This window comes from Ranitomeya imitator, chromosome 6 (genome assembly GCF_032444005.1).
Source record: "Ranitomeya imitator isolate aRanImi1 chromosome 6, aRanImi1.pri, whole genome shotgun sequence".
Classification (NCBI taxonomy): Eukaryota; Metazoa; Chordata; class Amphibia; order Anura; family Dendrobatidae; genus Ranitomeya; species Ranitomeya imitator.
Genome location: NC_091287.1, coordinates 27,242,679 through 27,260,563, shown reverse-complemented (window position 1 = coordinate 27,260,563; position 17,885 = coordinate 27,242,679). Strand labels below are relative to the sequence as shown.

The 17,885-nt window shown below is 42.0% G+C and overlaps 1 protein-coding gene across 6 annotated transcripts in view; it reads right to left on the bottom strand.

The window, feature by feature from the left end:
* DYNC1I1 (dynein cytoplasmic 1 intermediate chain 1) overlaps positions 1 to 17,885 on the bottom strand; it is a 459,873-nt gene that overhangs the window by 61,960 nt on the left and 380,028 nt on the right. For all 6 annotated transcript variants that reach the window (XM_069729353.1, XM_069729352.1, XM_069729358.1 and 3 more), the window contains one exon: positions 9,163 to 9,288. In XM_069729353.1, coding sequence (XP_069585454.1) covers positions 9,163 to 9,288 — 126 coding nt within the window. The remainder of the gene's footprint in view (positions 1 to 9,162; positions 9,289 to 17,885) is intronic.

Sequence of the window (17,885 nt, the reverse complement as noted above, 5' to 3'; positions counted from 1 at the left end):
AAATACATAACCAAAACCACTAGCAGTGCACAACTGCAGCACCAGAACAATGATAGAATAAAAATACATCACTAGAACCACCATCAGTACATGAATACAGCACGAAAACCACCATCAGTACAGAAAAATATAGCCAAAAAAACAGCAGCATAGAAATACAGCCTCACAATCACCATCAGCACAAAAAATATATCAACAGAACCACAATCGGTACAAAAATATACTACCAGAAACACCAGTAGAACAGAAATCCAGCATCACAATCCCCATCAGCACAGAAATACATAATCAGAACCACCATCAGTACAGATATACATTGCCAGGACCACCATCAGTATGGGAATTCATCAACAGAGCAACCATCAATACATGAACACAGCACCAAGTTTAGTACCGCAATTGATCCTACAATGCCCAGTAAGTCCTTAACAATAATCAAGAGATATTGGGAGTTGTTGTCATCAGTGATCATCAGACTGTGGACCATACAGGAACCACTGTACTGATGATACATAGTCAGTATCACATTTACATTGAGATACCTTACAGGATGAGTCTTTGTCTTTATTGGAGTCGTCTTTATTTTCTTCTCCATCTTGTCCAGACACCATGATGGCTTTTCACATACACAGCTTATCTCTGAAGACTTCTCTCTTCTCCGATCTTCTGCAGCATATCCTGACAAGGTGCCTCTTAAAAATAACAGTGCCCATATAATGCTCCTAAATAAAAATATCTGCCCTTGAATAATTGGCCTTCACTGTGTTCCTTGCAAAAAAAGTATGACTCCCACACAGCCCCTCTTATAGTACATAGCCTCCACACTCCTTTCCATACTGGACCCTCTTTTCACACTGTCGCCTCACACTGTGTGCCCCCATACTGTCTAGTCTCTATAATGTGCACCGTTTCACACTTCCCTCTCCATACTGTGTCCCTGCGCTGTCCTCCTATGCTTTCCAATCTCTATGCTGCCCCCACACAACCCAGTCTCTATACTGTGCCCTCTCACACTTTTCTACCCCCATAGTATTCCCTCATACATTTTATTCCCATACATTTCTCTCCCTTACTGTCCCATCACGTTTGCCTATCCTCCCCATACTGTCTGCTCACACATTTCCCATCTCCTTTCCCATAATGTCTGCTCACACATCACCCCCACTGCATATATTGTCTCCTCACACGTTTCCCCTTTCCCATACTGCCTCCTCAAACTTCCCCTTTCTAAACTGTCCTCTCACAAGATTCCCCAATAAAACTTTGGTTTCTTCTGGCTTTTACCATTTATGTGGTGCAGGACAGTGACGTCAGCAGTGTGATGAGATGAACTCATCACGCTGCTGACGTCACCTTGACCCTGAAGTGCCAGAAGTCTGGGCTTCAATTGAAACACGAGAGTCCAATTGATTAATGGGAACCAGCATGCAGGGCCGGCGTCAGCACCCGGCACACCGGGCAAATGCCGGGGCCCTGGGGAGAGGGGGGGGCCCACTCAAGCTGTCATAGATACAGCTGGGAGAGCAGAGCAGGAGATAACATGCTCTCTCCCCCCACAAAGTCACTGCTGGCTGCGTTCTCTTAACCCCTATGTGCCAGCTCTGACACAAGCATCTTCTCACTCAGTCAGTGCAGCCAGGCAGGCACACATAGGGGTTAACAGAAGGCAGCCAGTGTGACATTGTGGGCGGAGAGAGCACGTTCTCTGCTCTCCCCCCTGGGTGGCTGCAGACAGTGCTGAAGTTTATCAGGCAGATTCCGGAGGAGCTCGGTCCTACCAGTGCCTGAGTGAGTGCAAAGGTATCCAGCAGTGGTTGCAGTTGTGGCTCAGTCTGCTGCTGTGTTTCTCCGCTGCCTAAAAATGTGGGTGATGTCTGGAGGAGCAGCTGGTGGGGTGCAGCCTGTAGCCGCCCAGCTCACCCAGAATACATGCATGCTGCACCAAACCTGCACCAGTGGGGTAGGAAGAAGCTTAACCCCTTCCCATCTGTATGAAGGTTATTGCTGAACCTTAAAGATAACAATCCGACCTGCATAAATGGGGTTAACCAGATGCCAGGAGGAAGGGGAGCTGCTGCCATGGATAAAACTGAGCTGTGGGCTGTATGTTGGGGCCCCGTGGCCCCAGGCTGGTGACTGGAGGGACTCTGCCCAGTGCTGGCATGTGGGTGATTTCTGCTCCGGAGTCTCAGCTTCTCTCCTCCACATCACACTGTGCAGTCACACCAACATTGGTTGTGTCTGTCCAGGTCCCAGCAGCTGCCACTGCTCCCACCAAGGACATGGCATCACTTAACCCTTCCCCTGCAGCCACCGGCAACAAATCCACATTATTCCTTGATTAAATCAGGTTCCAACCCAATAGAGGAACAGACATTTCCTGCTGCCATTAGGGTCCGGGAGGGGGTGACATTGGCTGCCCTGCTACTCTGTAGTGGGGGGTGACAAGTGTAACATGGGGTAACGATGACGGAGAAATGCACAGGATAATAGTGAGCGCGACAGAGGGCAGTGTATGGTATGGAGCAGTCAGGGGGTGGGCTGCAGGATCCCCCCATACTGTACATGACTGCTCGGGACAGGGAGGCGTTTAATGAGCTTCTAATGACGGGGCACTAATTGGGTCATTAGGGTTTGTGGAAAGGATTCAGCATCAGGTCCCTCATTAATGCCCGAGCCGCCTGTTACTTTGTAGCACAGATCTGTTAGGGCCACAAAACCAAACAACGTTGTTTATGTAGAAAAGTCTTTGTTTCATAGAAAAACTCAAAACAGAAAAGCACCTCTCCTGTATATATACACTGCACAGCACCTTTCCTTCTGTATATATACACTGCACAGCACCTCTCCTGTATATATACACTGCACAGCACCTTTCCTCCTGTATATATACACTGCACAGCACCTCTCCTGTATATATACACTGCACAGCACCTTTCCTCCTGTATATATACACTGAACAGCACCTCTCCTGTATATATACACTGCACAGCACCTTTCCTCCTGTATATATACACTGCACAGCACCTCTCCTGTATATATACACTGCACAGCACCTTTCCTCCTGTATATATACACTGCACAGCACCTCTCCTGTATATATACACTGCACAGAGCCTTTCCTCCTGTATATATACACTGCAGAATCTACAATAGCTGTCACTCATGTAAGAAGTGAAATCTGGCATTGTACTATACATTTCTCTGCCGTATCTGTTCATCATAAATCGGGGTATGTGTTAAAGGGGGGGCCCACTGAGACTCTTTCGCCCGGAGCCCTCGAAAATCTGGAGCCGGCCCTGCCAGCATGCTACACCTTCTCGGAGTCGGCTATCAGCTTGACAGAAAAAACTCGGAGAAACGCTGCATCCCCCACTGGGGACAAAATGTAGGCGCCTGGGAGACACCTTGGATTAATACATCAGGTGGCCCAACGGAGCCCCTCTGCTGGCTGTGCCCAGGACAAATGCCCCACCTGCCCCCCTAGGTCCAGCCCTGACTAAACATGATTATAACACAATTCTATTATACTTTATACATAGAACACTACAACCTCCAACAGATTCATAGCAAAGAAACTGGATAAACAAGCCTACTTCCAACGACAAAGAGGCTCCTAGCACTAGGAAGCCATCAGTGCAAATCATAGGAAATGGTCATCTACAGTATTGCTTTATTCTAGGTTATGACTGCCCATGCTTTTGGAACATAGACTATAAACTGAGATCTTAGCTTTTAAATGTATAGTTCTAGGTTAAACAGTAAGATAGCAGAATAATAAGATTTACCTCCTGGTTCTGTGTCTGTGTAATGGGTGGGCGGGAGTAAGCGCAGCAAATAAGGGAGCAAGTAAGAGCAGGAAGAGGCTCACAGCCCGTCACTGTCATTTCCCCCAAGCACCTAGACACTCACTGAGGAATACGGCCTATTGACATTTCTTCCCCTGTACATGCTTCAGTAACAGCTCTTTCATTTTAGTTATCGTTTTTCTCAAAAATAAATGCTTGTTGCTGTCATTTTTCCTCCTGATCAGTCTTCACTAACCACAAAAACTTTTCTTCTAGTTTTCACCTCTCCTAACAATCACTGCCCGTTGTCATCTCTTTCCCTGTGCAGCCTCCAGTAACCACAGACACTTTTCTTCCAGTTATCACCACTTTTCTTACCATTCACTGACTGTCGTAGTCCTTTTTGCTCCTCTACAGCCTCCAGTAACCACTGGCACTTTTCTTCTTGTTATCACTCCTCTTAACAATCATGGCCTGTTGATGTTATTTCTCCTTCAGCACAGCCTTCACTATACACTGGAACTTCTCTTACTGTTCAGTCCTCTTACCAATCAGAGCCTGTTCCTTTCATCTCTCCCCTTGTACAGCTTCCGGTAATCACATTAACTTTTTTTTCTAGCTAACACCCTTATAAATGAGAGCATATTGTCATCTCTTCCAGTGGGCAACCTCTAGTAATCACAGGAACTTTTCTTCTTGTTATCACTTCTCTTACCAATCACTGACTTTTGCTATCATTTCTCCTACAGTACAACGTCCAGTAACCACATGAACTTTTCTTCTTGTCATCATCACCCCTTTATCAATCACTGCCTGAGGCAGTCATTTCTCCTCAAGATGGGCATCCAACAACTAAGGCTGGTTTCAAACTAGCGTTTGTGTGTGCAGCGTAGGGTTGCGTACTTCTATCATTAAGATCTGCATAGAGCCGCACGCTTATTGCGTACCTATATTTAACATTGTGTATGCAGGGACATGCGTTGTATGCGGATGCGTCCCCGTGCGTTGTTTGGACGTGCCCGCTGAACGGAACATGTGAATGGTGTTATCTACTGAATATTGAGATGTTATCATTCATTGTACAGGAGGAGGAGGAGGAGGAGCTGAGCTGTGACATCACCTAATGTGAATGGTGGATCCTGTGTTATCTACAGTATATAGAGGTTATCAGTCATTGTACAGGAGGAAGAGGTGAGCTGTGACATCATCTATTGTGAATGGTGGATCCTGTGTTATCTACTGTACATAGAGGTGTTATCAGACATTGTACAGGAGGAGGAAGTGATCTGTGACATCAGTTATTGTGAATGGTGGATCCTGTGTTATGTACTGTATATAGAGGTGTTATCAGTCATTGTACAGGAGGAGGAGGTGAGCTGTGACATCACCTATTGTGAATGGTGGATCTTGTGTTATCTACTGTATATAGAGGTGTTATCAGACATTGTACAGGAGGAGGCGGTGAGCTGTGACATCACCTATTGTGAATGGTGGATCCTGTGTTACCTACTGTATATAGAGATGTTATCAGTCATTGTACAGGAGGAGGAGGTGAGCCGTGACATCACCTACTGTTAATGATGGATCCTGTGTTATCTACTGTATATAGAGGTGTTATCAGTCATTATACAGGAGGAGGTGAGCTGTGACATCACCTATTGTGAATGGTGGAATCAATCTGCCATCTTCAGAGCAGTGCCTAAAAGCTCTATAGCAAACAGCTTGTAAGTGACATAAACGTTGCCTAAGAGAATGCTCGCCTCTGCTAGACTACAGCGGTAGCCAGTAACCTAGGCAACAACAAAAGTTAAACTACAAGATTTAAATCGCTCTGTTCTTGAAAAGTTTTTACAAACACTTTAGCCATTTATATGGACAATACAACTGCTTTAAGCTAAGAAAGCCGCTACTCAATTACCACCTCCTGAAGTGATCTCAAGTTTTCATTGTTTGCAGAAGGAGAGATGTCAAATAAATCCTTTTATTTCATTATGTTTTTAGAATTTCTTTATAAGGGAGTTTGGATTTTGCCTGTTTTAAGCCATAAGTGGAACATTATAGACTTAATCCAAGATTGTTGGATGATAGGATGAATACATGATAAATAGATAGATAGATAGATAGCACATACAGTTGAAACCAGAAGTTTCCATCCACTATATAAAGACACATCTTCATGTTTTTCTCAATATCTGATATGAAATCAGAATAAACCTTTTCCGTTTTAGGCCAGTTAGGATTACCATAATTATTAATATTTGCCAAATGCCAGAATAATGAGAGAGTGAGAATGTTTTAAGGCATTTTTGTTACTTACTGCAAAGTCAAAAGTTTCCATCCATTTCATTAGTATTTGGTACCATTGCCCTTAAACTGAATGACTCGGGTTAGACGTTTGGGATTTCCTTCCACAATTTTCTCACAATAGTTGGTCAGAATTGGGGCCCATTCCTCCTGACCAAACTGTTGTAACTGATCCAGGTTTGTAGGTCGCCTTGCTCACATCGGTCTTTTCAGCTTTGCCCATAAATTTTCAATAGGATTGAGATCAGGGCTTTGTGATGGCCGCTCCAAAACATTGACTTTGTTATCGTTAAGCCACTTTGCTACCATTTTAGCAGTATGCTTTGAGTTGAGTCATTGTCCATTTGGAAGACCCTTTCCGCCCGAGCTTTAACTTGCTGGCTGATGTCTTGAGATGTTGCTTCAGTATTGTCACATAATCTTCTTTTCTCATGATGCCATCTATTTTGTGAAGTGAACAGTCCATCCTGCAGCAAAACAGCCCCACAACATGATGCTGCCACCACCGTGTTTCACAGTAGGGATTGTGTTCTTAGGCTTCCAAATTTCTCCCTTTTTCCTTCAAACGTAACGATGGTCATTTTGCCTAAAAGGTTCAATTTTAGTTTCATCAGACCACAGGACATGACTCCAAAAATTAAGGTCTTTGTTCCTGTGTGCATTTGCAAACATTAATCTGTCTTTTTCGTGTTTCTTTTGGAGTAATGGCTTCTTCCTGGCAGAGTGGTCTTTCAGTCTATGTTGATACAGTACTCTTATCACTGTGGATATTGACACAATCTTACCAGCTTTCACCATCATCTGAAGATGATGTCTTTTACTTTTGTCCTTGGGATGATATGCACATGTCGAACTAAAGCACGTTCATCTCTGGGACACAGAACCCGTCTCCTTCCTGAGCGGTATGATGGCTGGATATTCCCATCTTGTTTGTACTTGCATATAATTGTTTGTACAGATGAATGAGGCACCTTCAGGTATCTTGAAATTGTACCCAAGGATGAGCCAGACTTGTGCAAGACCACAATTCTCTTCCTGATATCTTTGCTGATTTCTTTAGACTTTTACATGATGCTGCACAAAAAAGCAGTGTGTTTCAGGTGTGTATTAAAATACATCCACAGGTGTGTCTAATTAACTCAGATGCATCCAAAAAACCTATCAGAAGCTTCCAAACACATGACATCATCATATGGGCAGTCCAGAATTGTTTAAAGGCATAGTAATCTTAGTGTATGTAAACTTTTGACTTTGCAGTAAGTAATAAAAATGCCTTAAAACATTCTCTCTCTCTCATTATTCTGACATTTGGCAAATATGAATAATTACGGTAATCCTAATTGATCTAAAACGGGAAAGGTTTATTCTGATTTCATGTCAGATATTGAGAAAAACCTGCAGATGGGTCCTCATTCTCCTCGACCTTTCTGCAGCCTTTGACACTGTTGACCACCCTCTCTTACTTTCTAGGCTCCAGTCACTTGGCATTAAGGACACTGCTCTCTCCTAGTTCTCCTCCTATCTTTCTGACCGCTCCTTCAGTGTTTTGTTTGCTGGCTCCACTTCATCTCCTCTTCCTCTCGCTGTCGGGGTCCCTCAGTGCTCAGTCCTTGGCCCCCTTCTCTTCTCCCTCTACACGGCCCCAATTGGACAAACCATCAGCAGATTTGGCTTTCAGTACCATCTTTATGCCGACGACACACAACTATACACGTCAACCCCTGACCTTACCCTCGCTGTACTACAGAACGCCAGTGACTGTCTGTCCGCAGTCTCCAACATCATGTCTGCTCTCTATCTGAAACTCAACCTCTCCAAAACTGAACTTCTTCTGCCCCCGCCATCTACTAACCTCCATAAATCTGACATTTCCCTCTCTGTGGGTGGCACCATAATAACACCCCGGCAGCAGGCGCGCTGTCTGGGTGTTTTGTTTGATTCCGATCTCTCCTTGTGCAGGCGTGTATTACGGAGGACAGAGAATGAACTTCAATCCAATATTGCAGCCAGCATGCAGCCGGCGGGTAAGGAAAGGGTGAATCAAACACCCGAAAACCCCGCCCCTATGGGTGAAGATTGTTCCCTCCAAATTCAGGTGACAGAGTCCCTTTAACAAAGGTGATTCCCTCCACACTGCCAGGTGCTATCTGAACTGATTGGCCAATGTCAGACTGTGTAAGTTATCCAGCCCCAATGGGTAACACCCAGTTGGAAATTTATTCATTAATGTCCAGGAAGAATAACAGATGAACGGCACAATGCAGAGTAAGATGAAATACCCCAGAATTGATGTATCATAGGGAATCCAATCATTTACTGTAACAGATACGTCTGGGACACTGACATATCTTCCTTATGACGTCCTTCAGGACTCCAGTGATGAAAGCACCAACATTACAGGATTACGTGTTTTTGTTGGTTTGTTTGTAAAACTGTTACCATCATGCTCCCTTACTTGTTTTCCACTTGGGTGGGGTTTAGTGGTTATGTGACTACGTGCATCTGACACTCGTGTACGACAGTTCTCATACAGGGAGTCCGCGACTTTGGGTCGTCCGGACAGATGGGCTATTGGGCGAGTATTGGGGATTCTTTTCGGTCATGTTCCGAATACCATACAAATTCGCGTTACAAGCAAACCTACAGAATGTATCCAGTGTGTAACCTGCGGACACAAATCGTGTTGTGGGAGAAAAGTGACAAAGAAACAAAAGTCAGAAACTGTGCGCACGCGGCCCTAACCGTCCACAGAAATGCAGGTTTACTGGAGTTTTCCATTCATTCTTCTTGTACATAAATACATCTCCCACCTCACCATTAAATAAACTACTTGGGGGTTCTTATAACAAGTTGTTTTTTTTTTTAAATCTTTTTTTTGTTTTTTCAAATTTTTCACTTTTTGGTAAGCTGGGTGACAACGTTTTCGTGCCAGTGGGGTCCACCATCCTGCGAATTGACCATCGCAAAACCAGTAGCCATGGCCAGGACACAGTGTTACGTAGTGCGACTTTAGTCCACATTAGGAAAAAAAACAAGAAATAACAGCGGTCCCCATCCAATGTCCTCATACCTCTCCGACATCGTAGATCCAGATCCGTCCTTCGGAGTCCCCGACTGCCACCTCTCGGCCGCTCTGAGCCCAGCGGACGCGGTTGAGCGCGGACGCTCCTTCCACGGTTGTGCTTGCGGTGGGAACCTTCCAAATGGAGGGATAAGGGAAACATAAAAAACTGTTACTCCGGCAGATGAGGACCACGATCCTAACAAGTCTACTAATTTTGGGAACAGTAGTTGCACGCCCCCCGCAGACATCTCCCGGTAACACAGACGCCTCCTGCCACGAGAAAACAAGGATTTATTGTTCTCTAATCGCATCCCCCCACCGGGCACAAAAAGAAAGCACAGTATATTTTCCATAGTAAAAGAGTAACGAATGTACGGCATTGGATTATTTAGTTTTTTCCTCCATATTATTCACTAAGGCTATGTTCACACCTTGCGTCGGGTCCCTGCGGGTTCTCCCGCAGCGGATTTGATAAATCTGCAGGGCAAAACAACTGCGGTTCTCCCTGCAGATTTATCGCGGTTTGTTCCGCGTTTCCCGCTGCGGGTTTCCGCCTATACTATTGATGCTGCATATGCAGCAATATGCAGCATCAATAGTAATGTTAAAAATAATAAAAATTGGTTATACTCACCCTCTGATGTCCGGATCTCCTGGGCGCTGCACCCGGCGGTCCGGTTCCTAAGATGCTGTGGGAGAAGGACCCTTCGTGACGTCACGGTCATGTGACCGCGACGTCACCGCAGGTCCTGGTCGCACAGCAACTCTGACCGGACAGCCGCGTGCAGCGCCCAGGAGCTCCGGACATCAGAGGGTGAGTATAACCAGATTTTTTATTTTTTAACCCCAAATATGGTTCCCAGGGCCTGGAGGAGAGTCTCCTCTCCTCCACCCCGGGTACCACCCGCACATTATCCGCTTACTTCCCGCAACGTGGGCACAGCCCCATGCGGGAAGTAAGCGGTTCAATGTATTCCTATGGGTGCAGAATCGCAGCGATTCTGCACAAAGAAGTGACATGCTGCGGGTTGTAAACCGCTGCGTTCCCGCGCGGTTTTTCCCGCAGCATGTGCACAGCGGTTTGCGGTTTCCATAGGGTTTACATGTTACTGTAAACGCTATGGAAACTGCTGCGGACCCGCAGCATCAAAATCGCGGCGGTTCCGCGGTAAAAACCGCTAAGTGTGAATATAGCCTAAGAGTATGCAGAGCAAATCACAACAGTCAAACGTCCGGCTGCTCGGTTCTGAACATTTACTGATTAAAGTCCGCACCAATAGAAGACATTCCAGTACTACAACTCCCAGCATATCTGCCTGACCAAAATCCATCATTTTGGGTGAATATCCCAGATGGAACCTAATAAAACTTCACCGGTGGCTTCTTTTCCCCACAAATCCAAATTGCAGGATCATGGAAGATGAGTTCCAAGGTGGAGGACTCAGCACATTCGTACATATCAAGGGCAAGAAATTGATTTTCATGATAGTCGTGTAGTGCACTTTTTCTCCTGCGGAGGCGCTGCAGGGAAATAGCTAAGCTCAAGCACAGATTACAACTGATTAGAGTTGAACAATAAAAAGATTTGTAGGATTCTGGTCGAGCGGACATGTCGGTGGTCTGTGGCCGCCGAACCAAAGCCCTGGAAACCTCCTCCTACCTGCTGACATGACCGGCACCTCTTCTGATTAGTAGGTGCAGTACAATATCATGCCGCATTGATGACGTTGTGCCGAGCTTACTAATCAGAAGAAGGACTTTAGTCAGTGGCCATGAACCCCTAACTTGGCCGATTAACCAGAGTTCTGTAAATCTTTTGGCCAACTCTACAACAGATCGTTGAGGATCCTTGAAATGCGAGGCCCTACGATGAGTTTATCCTTAAGGACCTTACTAATGAAAATGGATTCTACAAGACAGACAAGCCCCTTTAAGACTAATGTTGGATCAAATCTTCTAAATGCACTGTCTTTCCAAATAACAGGTGCTGGAGAAAAAGAAGATTGGGCATACTGGAATTCAACATGTCTAATCTTTTCTTGTTTTGTCGTCAATGTCTAAAGTGTCCATGTCTTCGCATATTTGGGGGTAATAGACGTGAGCATCAATTACAGTCCTGCTCACCATCATTGGAACCTCTTAATTTTTTTCAGAGACTGTATAATATCTTCAGAAATAAATGTAAATGTACCATAGTTATATCCTCATTTTTTAATTAGTGGTCCAAAGTAATACAACAATAAAACATTGTTTTTCATCTTACATGATGCAATTTCAAAGAAGAAACAATAAGCAGCATATGCAACGATAAAGGCCCCCCTAATTAATACTTGGTTGCACGCCCTCTGGCATTGATGACAGCCTCCAAACGTTTATTGCAGCCATCAATAACCTTCTTGCACTTCTCCTCTGGTATTTTCTCCCACTCTTCCTTTGCAGTTTATTTAAGCTCTTGAATGTTTGCAGGGTTCTTTTTCCCAATGGCAGATTTCAGCTCACCCCAGAGATTTTCAGTGGGATTGAGGTCAGGACTCATTGCTAGCCATTTTAAAACAGCCCATGTTTTCTTTTTCAACCACTCCTTTGTACTTTTGGATGTGCGTTTTGGGTCATTGTCTTGCTGGAGGACCCATGGTCTTTTACTCAAACCAAGTGTTCATACACGGGGTACAACATTTTGCTCTAAAATCTCTTGATAATTCTCTGATTTCATGATTTCTGTGATACGGTCAAGGCCTCCAGTACCAGCCGCCGCAAAACAACCCCACAGCATTATGGATCCTCCACCATGCTTAACTGTTGGTAGGGTGTTCTTTTCCTTAAAAACTTCATTGCAATGTCTGTAAACAAACTGTTGCTTTGCATTGCCAAAAAGCTCTTTTTTTTGTTTAATCTGCCCCCAAAAGGGTTGTGGTTTGTCAAGGTACTCTTTGGCAACGATCAGTCGTTCTTTTTTATGTATTTTCTTCAGCAATGGTTTCTTCCTTTTCCTTTGCCTATAAAGCTCTGCTTGGTTTAGTGTGCAGCATATGGTACTTGTGGAAACCATGATCCCAGACTGTTCCAGGTTGGCCTTCAGGTCTTTGGATGTTTGAAGTGGTGTTTTTTCCACCATTCGCACCAACCTTTGAAGACCTCTCTTGTCAGTTGTCCTCTTTCCCCCATGTCCAGGAAGGTTCTTGATGGTTCCATGCTTGGCAAACTTCTTAATAACATTAAGCACTGTTGAAACTGGGATACTAAGGTCTTTAGAGGTGGCATAATACCCTTTGGAAGTCTTGTGTTTGATCATAATAGCAGTTCTGATGTCCTCAGACAGCTCCTCTGTCTTCGCCATTGCGACAAAGGAACAGGGCCGACTATGTGGCTTTTTGAAACATTGAAGTGATAAATTCATTGGCTAATTCATGTCACATGGGCACCGACAATTAATCACAGGTGATTCTCATTCGTGATTTACCATAGGTGAGTTACAATGTGTTTCCATACTAATGTAATGTAAAGGGGCCAAAACCAGAGTCACAGCAGCTTTAGATTTTTCTATTTTTCCCTCTCGTTGTTTTTTCTTTTACATTCTTGTTTATCGAAAAACTGATTCATTTTTTCAGGGGATATTTCACATTATGTACTTACACTTCATGGTTGCCAAGAACGGTGAGCAGGACTGTATGTAAGGAGTTTGGCCAGCAGCTCTGGTTATTGCAGGGAAGCAGAGTTATCATTGTGTCTATGGCTTGCGTTACTTACTCATCCATCTAAAGCCGGATTCACACATACAGTTTTGGAGAATTTTTTGAAGCCAGGTGTAAATGTAAAAGTCAGGAAAAGTAGAATAAATCACTAATTCCAATTTTTTATTCAATCACATAGGCAGTAATAATAATGTTTTACGCACGTCCATATTTTTGTCACATTTTCCCTTTAAATAGCAAAGTTGCCTAAAAAGTATGAGCCTCACATGGGAGAATCAACAGATGAAAAAGAACAAAAAAAAACATGTCCATCCCAAACATGGGCAGGAAAACGGAGGCAAACATTGGCCATCTGCATTGGCGCCCTGATATTATCTCACCATTTCAAAATGTTAATGTGTACAAGGCCTAAGAATACATACGATGCTAGGCCCAACCATAACCATTGGGGCCAACGTCAACCCCGTTATGAGACATTTTTCTTTTGCGATAATCTGTTCCACTTCTATTCCTAGAAATTTAATTTTAGTTAATTTCTTAATTTTTTAAATTATTTATTTCAATTTTATTTACTATTTATTTTTCAATCTACGTATTACTTGTATGCTTTTTTGTATTTGCATTTATTTCTACTTTTTTTTTTTAGATTTATTTATCTTTATCTAATATTTATAGGCATCTTATGCAATCTATATTTTACTACTTATTTGCATTTATTTACTATTTATGTTTGCCTTTATCTGATACTTGTTTCTTGTATGTATTTGCATTTCATTTCTATTTTTTTTTTATTTACTATTTATCTTTATGTTATTTATAGGCCTCTTTTATGCACCATATATGCATTTATTTCCATTTTTTTTATTTACTACTTATCTTTATTATTTAGAGGCCCTCTTTTATGTACGGTATTTGCATTTATTTATCTATTTTTTTAAATTCATTTATTATTTATCTTTGTTATTATTAGGCCTCTTTTATGCATTTGCATTTATTTTTTATTTATTTATTTACTATTTATCTTTGTTATTTTTAGGCCAGTTTTATGTATTTGCATTTATTTATATATTGTTTTAATTTATTTACTATTCATCTTTGTTATTTTTAGGCCTCTTTTATGTTTTTGCATTTTTTTTTAATTTATCATTTATCTTTACCTTTATCCGATATTTACCGTATATACTCGAGTATAAGCCGAGATTTTCAGCCCAAATTTTTGGGCTGAAAGTGCCCCTCTCGGCTTATACTCGAGTCAAGGTGGGTGGCAGGGTCGGCGGGTGAGGGGGAGAGGGCGCTGAGGCATACTTACCTAGTCCCAGCGATCCTGGCGCTGTCCCTGCCGTCCCACGGTCTTCGGTGCTGCAGTTCTTCCCCTCTTCAGCGGTCACGTGGGACAGCTCATTAGAAAAATGAATAGGCGGTTCCACCTCCCATAGGGGTGGAGCCGCATATTAATTTCTCTAATCAGCGGTGCCGGTGACCGCTGATTAGAGAAAGAAGCTGCGGCACCGAAGACCAGCTGTGCGGGAGAAGGAGCCGGACGTCGGGACCAGGTAAGTATGTAATATTCACCTGTCCGCGTTCCAGCCGCCGGGCGCCGCTCCATCTTCCCGGCGCCTGCGCTCTGACTGTTCAGGTCAGAGGGCGCGATGACGCATATAGTGTGCGCGGCGCCCTCTGCCTGATCAGTCAGAGTGGAGAGAGACGCCGGGACCGGACGCTGGGAGCTGCAAGCAAGAGAGGTGAGTATGTGTTTTGGGTTTTTTTTATTGCAGCAGCAGCGGCACAGATTTATGTGGAGCATCTATGGGACAAAATGAACGGTGCAGAGCAGAGCACTATATGGCACAGCTATGGGACAAAATGAATGGTGCAGAGCACTATATGGGGCACAGCTATGGGACAAAATGAACGGTGCAGAGCACTATATGGGGCACAGCTATGGGACAAAATGAACGGTGCAGAGCAGAGCACTGTATGGGGCAGAGCTATGGGACAAAATGAACGGTGCAGAGCACAGTATGGGGCACAGATATGGGACAAAATGAACGGTGCAGAGCACTGCATGGGGCAGAGCTATGGGGCACAATGAACGGTGCAGAGCACTATATGGGGCACAGCTATGGGGAAATATGAACGGTGCAGAGCACTATATGGGGCACAGCTATGGGGAAATAATGATCTATTTTTATTTTTGAAATTCACCGGTAAATGCTGCATTTCTACCCTAGGCTTATACTCGAGTCAATAAGTTTTCCCAGTTTTTTGTGGCAAAATTAGGGGGGTCGGCTTATACTCGAGTATATACGGTATGTTTCTTTTACGTAGTTGCATTTCTTTAAATAAAAAAAATTTAAAAAAATGCACAACTTAATTAAGACGATCAAAAACGGGACAAATCAAAATTTCAACGAGAGACTTTAAAACGTGTATTTCTGATTTTATCATTTGCTTTATGCATTGCAATTAAATTTTTAATTACATGACAATATCTGGGAATTAGGAATTTTAGTTTTTTCTTTATATATTTTTGTAATGTGGACAAACGGGGAAAATGATGCAAGTTGCAAAAAGGAAACAAGTGCGTTGGGTAGGACTGGTGGCGGTGCAGATTTCTATGTAGGATTTATGCCGGCTGTTCTAATGCCCGTCCACTCAATATAGAAAAATGTTCGGGCTAAATACAGTGTATTTTTTTTTTTTTTTAGTCTGACACGTTAATATCCGGATGCTCGCGGCGTCTCTTTTTGTCACAGCTCCCTCTGCGGAGGCTATGAAAGTGAACCTCTGTTCCTTGGAACAAAAAGCACTCAGCATGGCGAGCCATCAATTCTGCAGACTGGTGAACCGGGAGTACTCTGCAATTCTCAATGTGAGTTAAACTACTGTACTGACACAGTCCTTTAGCAATTGTATGGGGTAGCAATTGGGAGAGATGAGACTACTATTTGATTTAATACAAATACTATTGTACTGGGCCACATTCGACTGGTTGCAGAATCCCTCTATTTCCCCATGCAGGGCTCTCCTAACATATTATTAAATGACGGATGTGATTTAAGCTCCGGAGATAAAGTACCGTACATTCATGTAAATGCCACAGACGTAAGCTATTGGCTGCTCCCTGTGCAAACAAAAGCCGATCCTTAACCCCAATGGTGCCATAACAACAAAAACTCTAAATAAATTTGAAAAAAAATTTTGATTAAAAATTTTTTAAAAAAATTTGAAAATGTAACAAAATGACTTTGCGGCATTCTATATTGTAATTATGGAGAATTCAATTTGCATTTTAATGAATGGCTCAAGTCACGTGGTTATTTTTATCCTTCCCCCTTTGCAGAAAAATATATCATTTCAATTGGCAATGCCTGCCGTTCCCCTACCGTCGAGGTTGACGGGAAATATCTAGGGGAAAAAAAAAAAAAACAACATCGGTACAAGCCGCTATTACTTAAAAAATATAGACTGGCAGGATAAGTTAAAAAAAGAACATATGTTTTTGTGGCCAGAGAGAAGAATGATGAATATTTTTAATATTCCCTTTTCCCCGTCCTTCCGACTTCTAGAAAACGACTACTCTTGCCTCTAAAAAAAAATATTTCTGGGAACTACTTGTATGATACAATTTTTTTTATTATATATTAAGTTCATTTTTATTTGTACCATGATGGTTAATAATAAAATATACATTCTTAAAATAGCTTTTTTTTTTATTATTATTATTTATTTCATTTATAAAAAATAATCGCAAAGCTAAATCAAAATTTCAGTTTAGCTGATTACCAATAGGTTGCATCCAATGTATTAATCTTTGGAAATGAATAACATTTATCGCAAGACGACGAAGAAAAAAAAAGCTTGCGCTGATTATTAATAAAATAGGTATTTAATAATATTAAGTCCCTATTAAAAAAAAAAGTAATTTGTTCAGTATTTAGGGTCTTAATGATGCAGTGGATTTTTTTATATTATTTATATTAATTTATATGTAAAAAATAAATGCAATTTTTTAGAACGGTGGATTTAGCGGGCAATTAATACGGCTTCCACTTTTTTTTTTTTTCCTTTTCATAACTTAAAAGTTATTTTTTTTATTAATACCTAAAGGATATATTCAACCATTTCTCCCAAGTTTTTTTTTTTTTTTGTACCAGTCAGCCCTTCTATATATCCTCCAGCAGTAGGCTTCCTAATTAAAAAGGCTGCTGCACTTCCTGCTCGAAACACTTCAAAAGCTTCCATGATGCTGTCTCTCCTTTGACATACGGTAGCAAGTCATTTACCTGGATTCGAGACTGGAGTAAAACCACAAAATTGCCAATACCCTCCAATTATAGAAGATTGGAAAAAAAAGAAAAATTGCAGAAAATGAGGTTACATTGTATTTCCGAATATATAAAAAAAAAAATATCTGATTTTAATTTTACCTATAAATGAGTTCGGAAATTTAAAAAAAAAAAAAAATTATAGAAATGCAACAGTTTTAATTTCTTAAAATATTATTTATCATCTTATTAAGTCACTGAATAAGGGCTTAAAACAATGTTTCATTTTGGCGGTTAATGATTTCAAAATAGTTTCTTAAAAAGATACAAAAATGTTACATGGCATTCTAGGCCCCCAAAATTAAGTGAAGGGTGACTGTCACGCTGCCTGATTTTATTCTTTTTTTTTTATTTTTTATTGTATTTTACAATAGCTCAGAATCAGCGTTCCTCCGCCAATAATTAGATGCTCAATTCCCTGAGCCGCTCCTTCTTCCAGGTGAGAAATGAGGGAATTATAATATCATTATCAATCAGCCCTCAAACACTTCATTCATCATTAAATTACATATGTGATTAAACTTTTATACGTTTAAATGATATAATAAAAGCAATCGTTTCAAACAATATAAAAAAAAAAAGAGAAGAAAAAAAGACAGAACATATTAACACGTGAATTAACCTCTTCGCTTCCAGTGGAAATTTGATAAATTTGAATATAACATCATCTTATAGCAATATATATATATATATATATATATATATATAT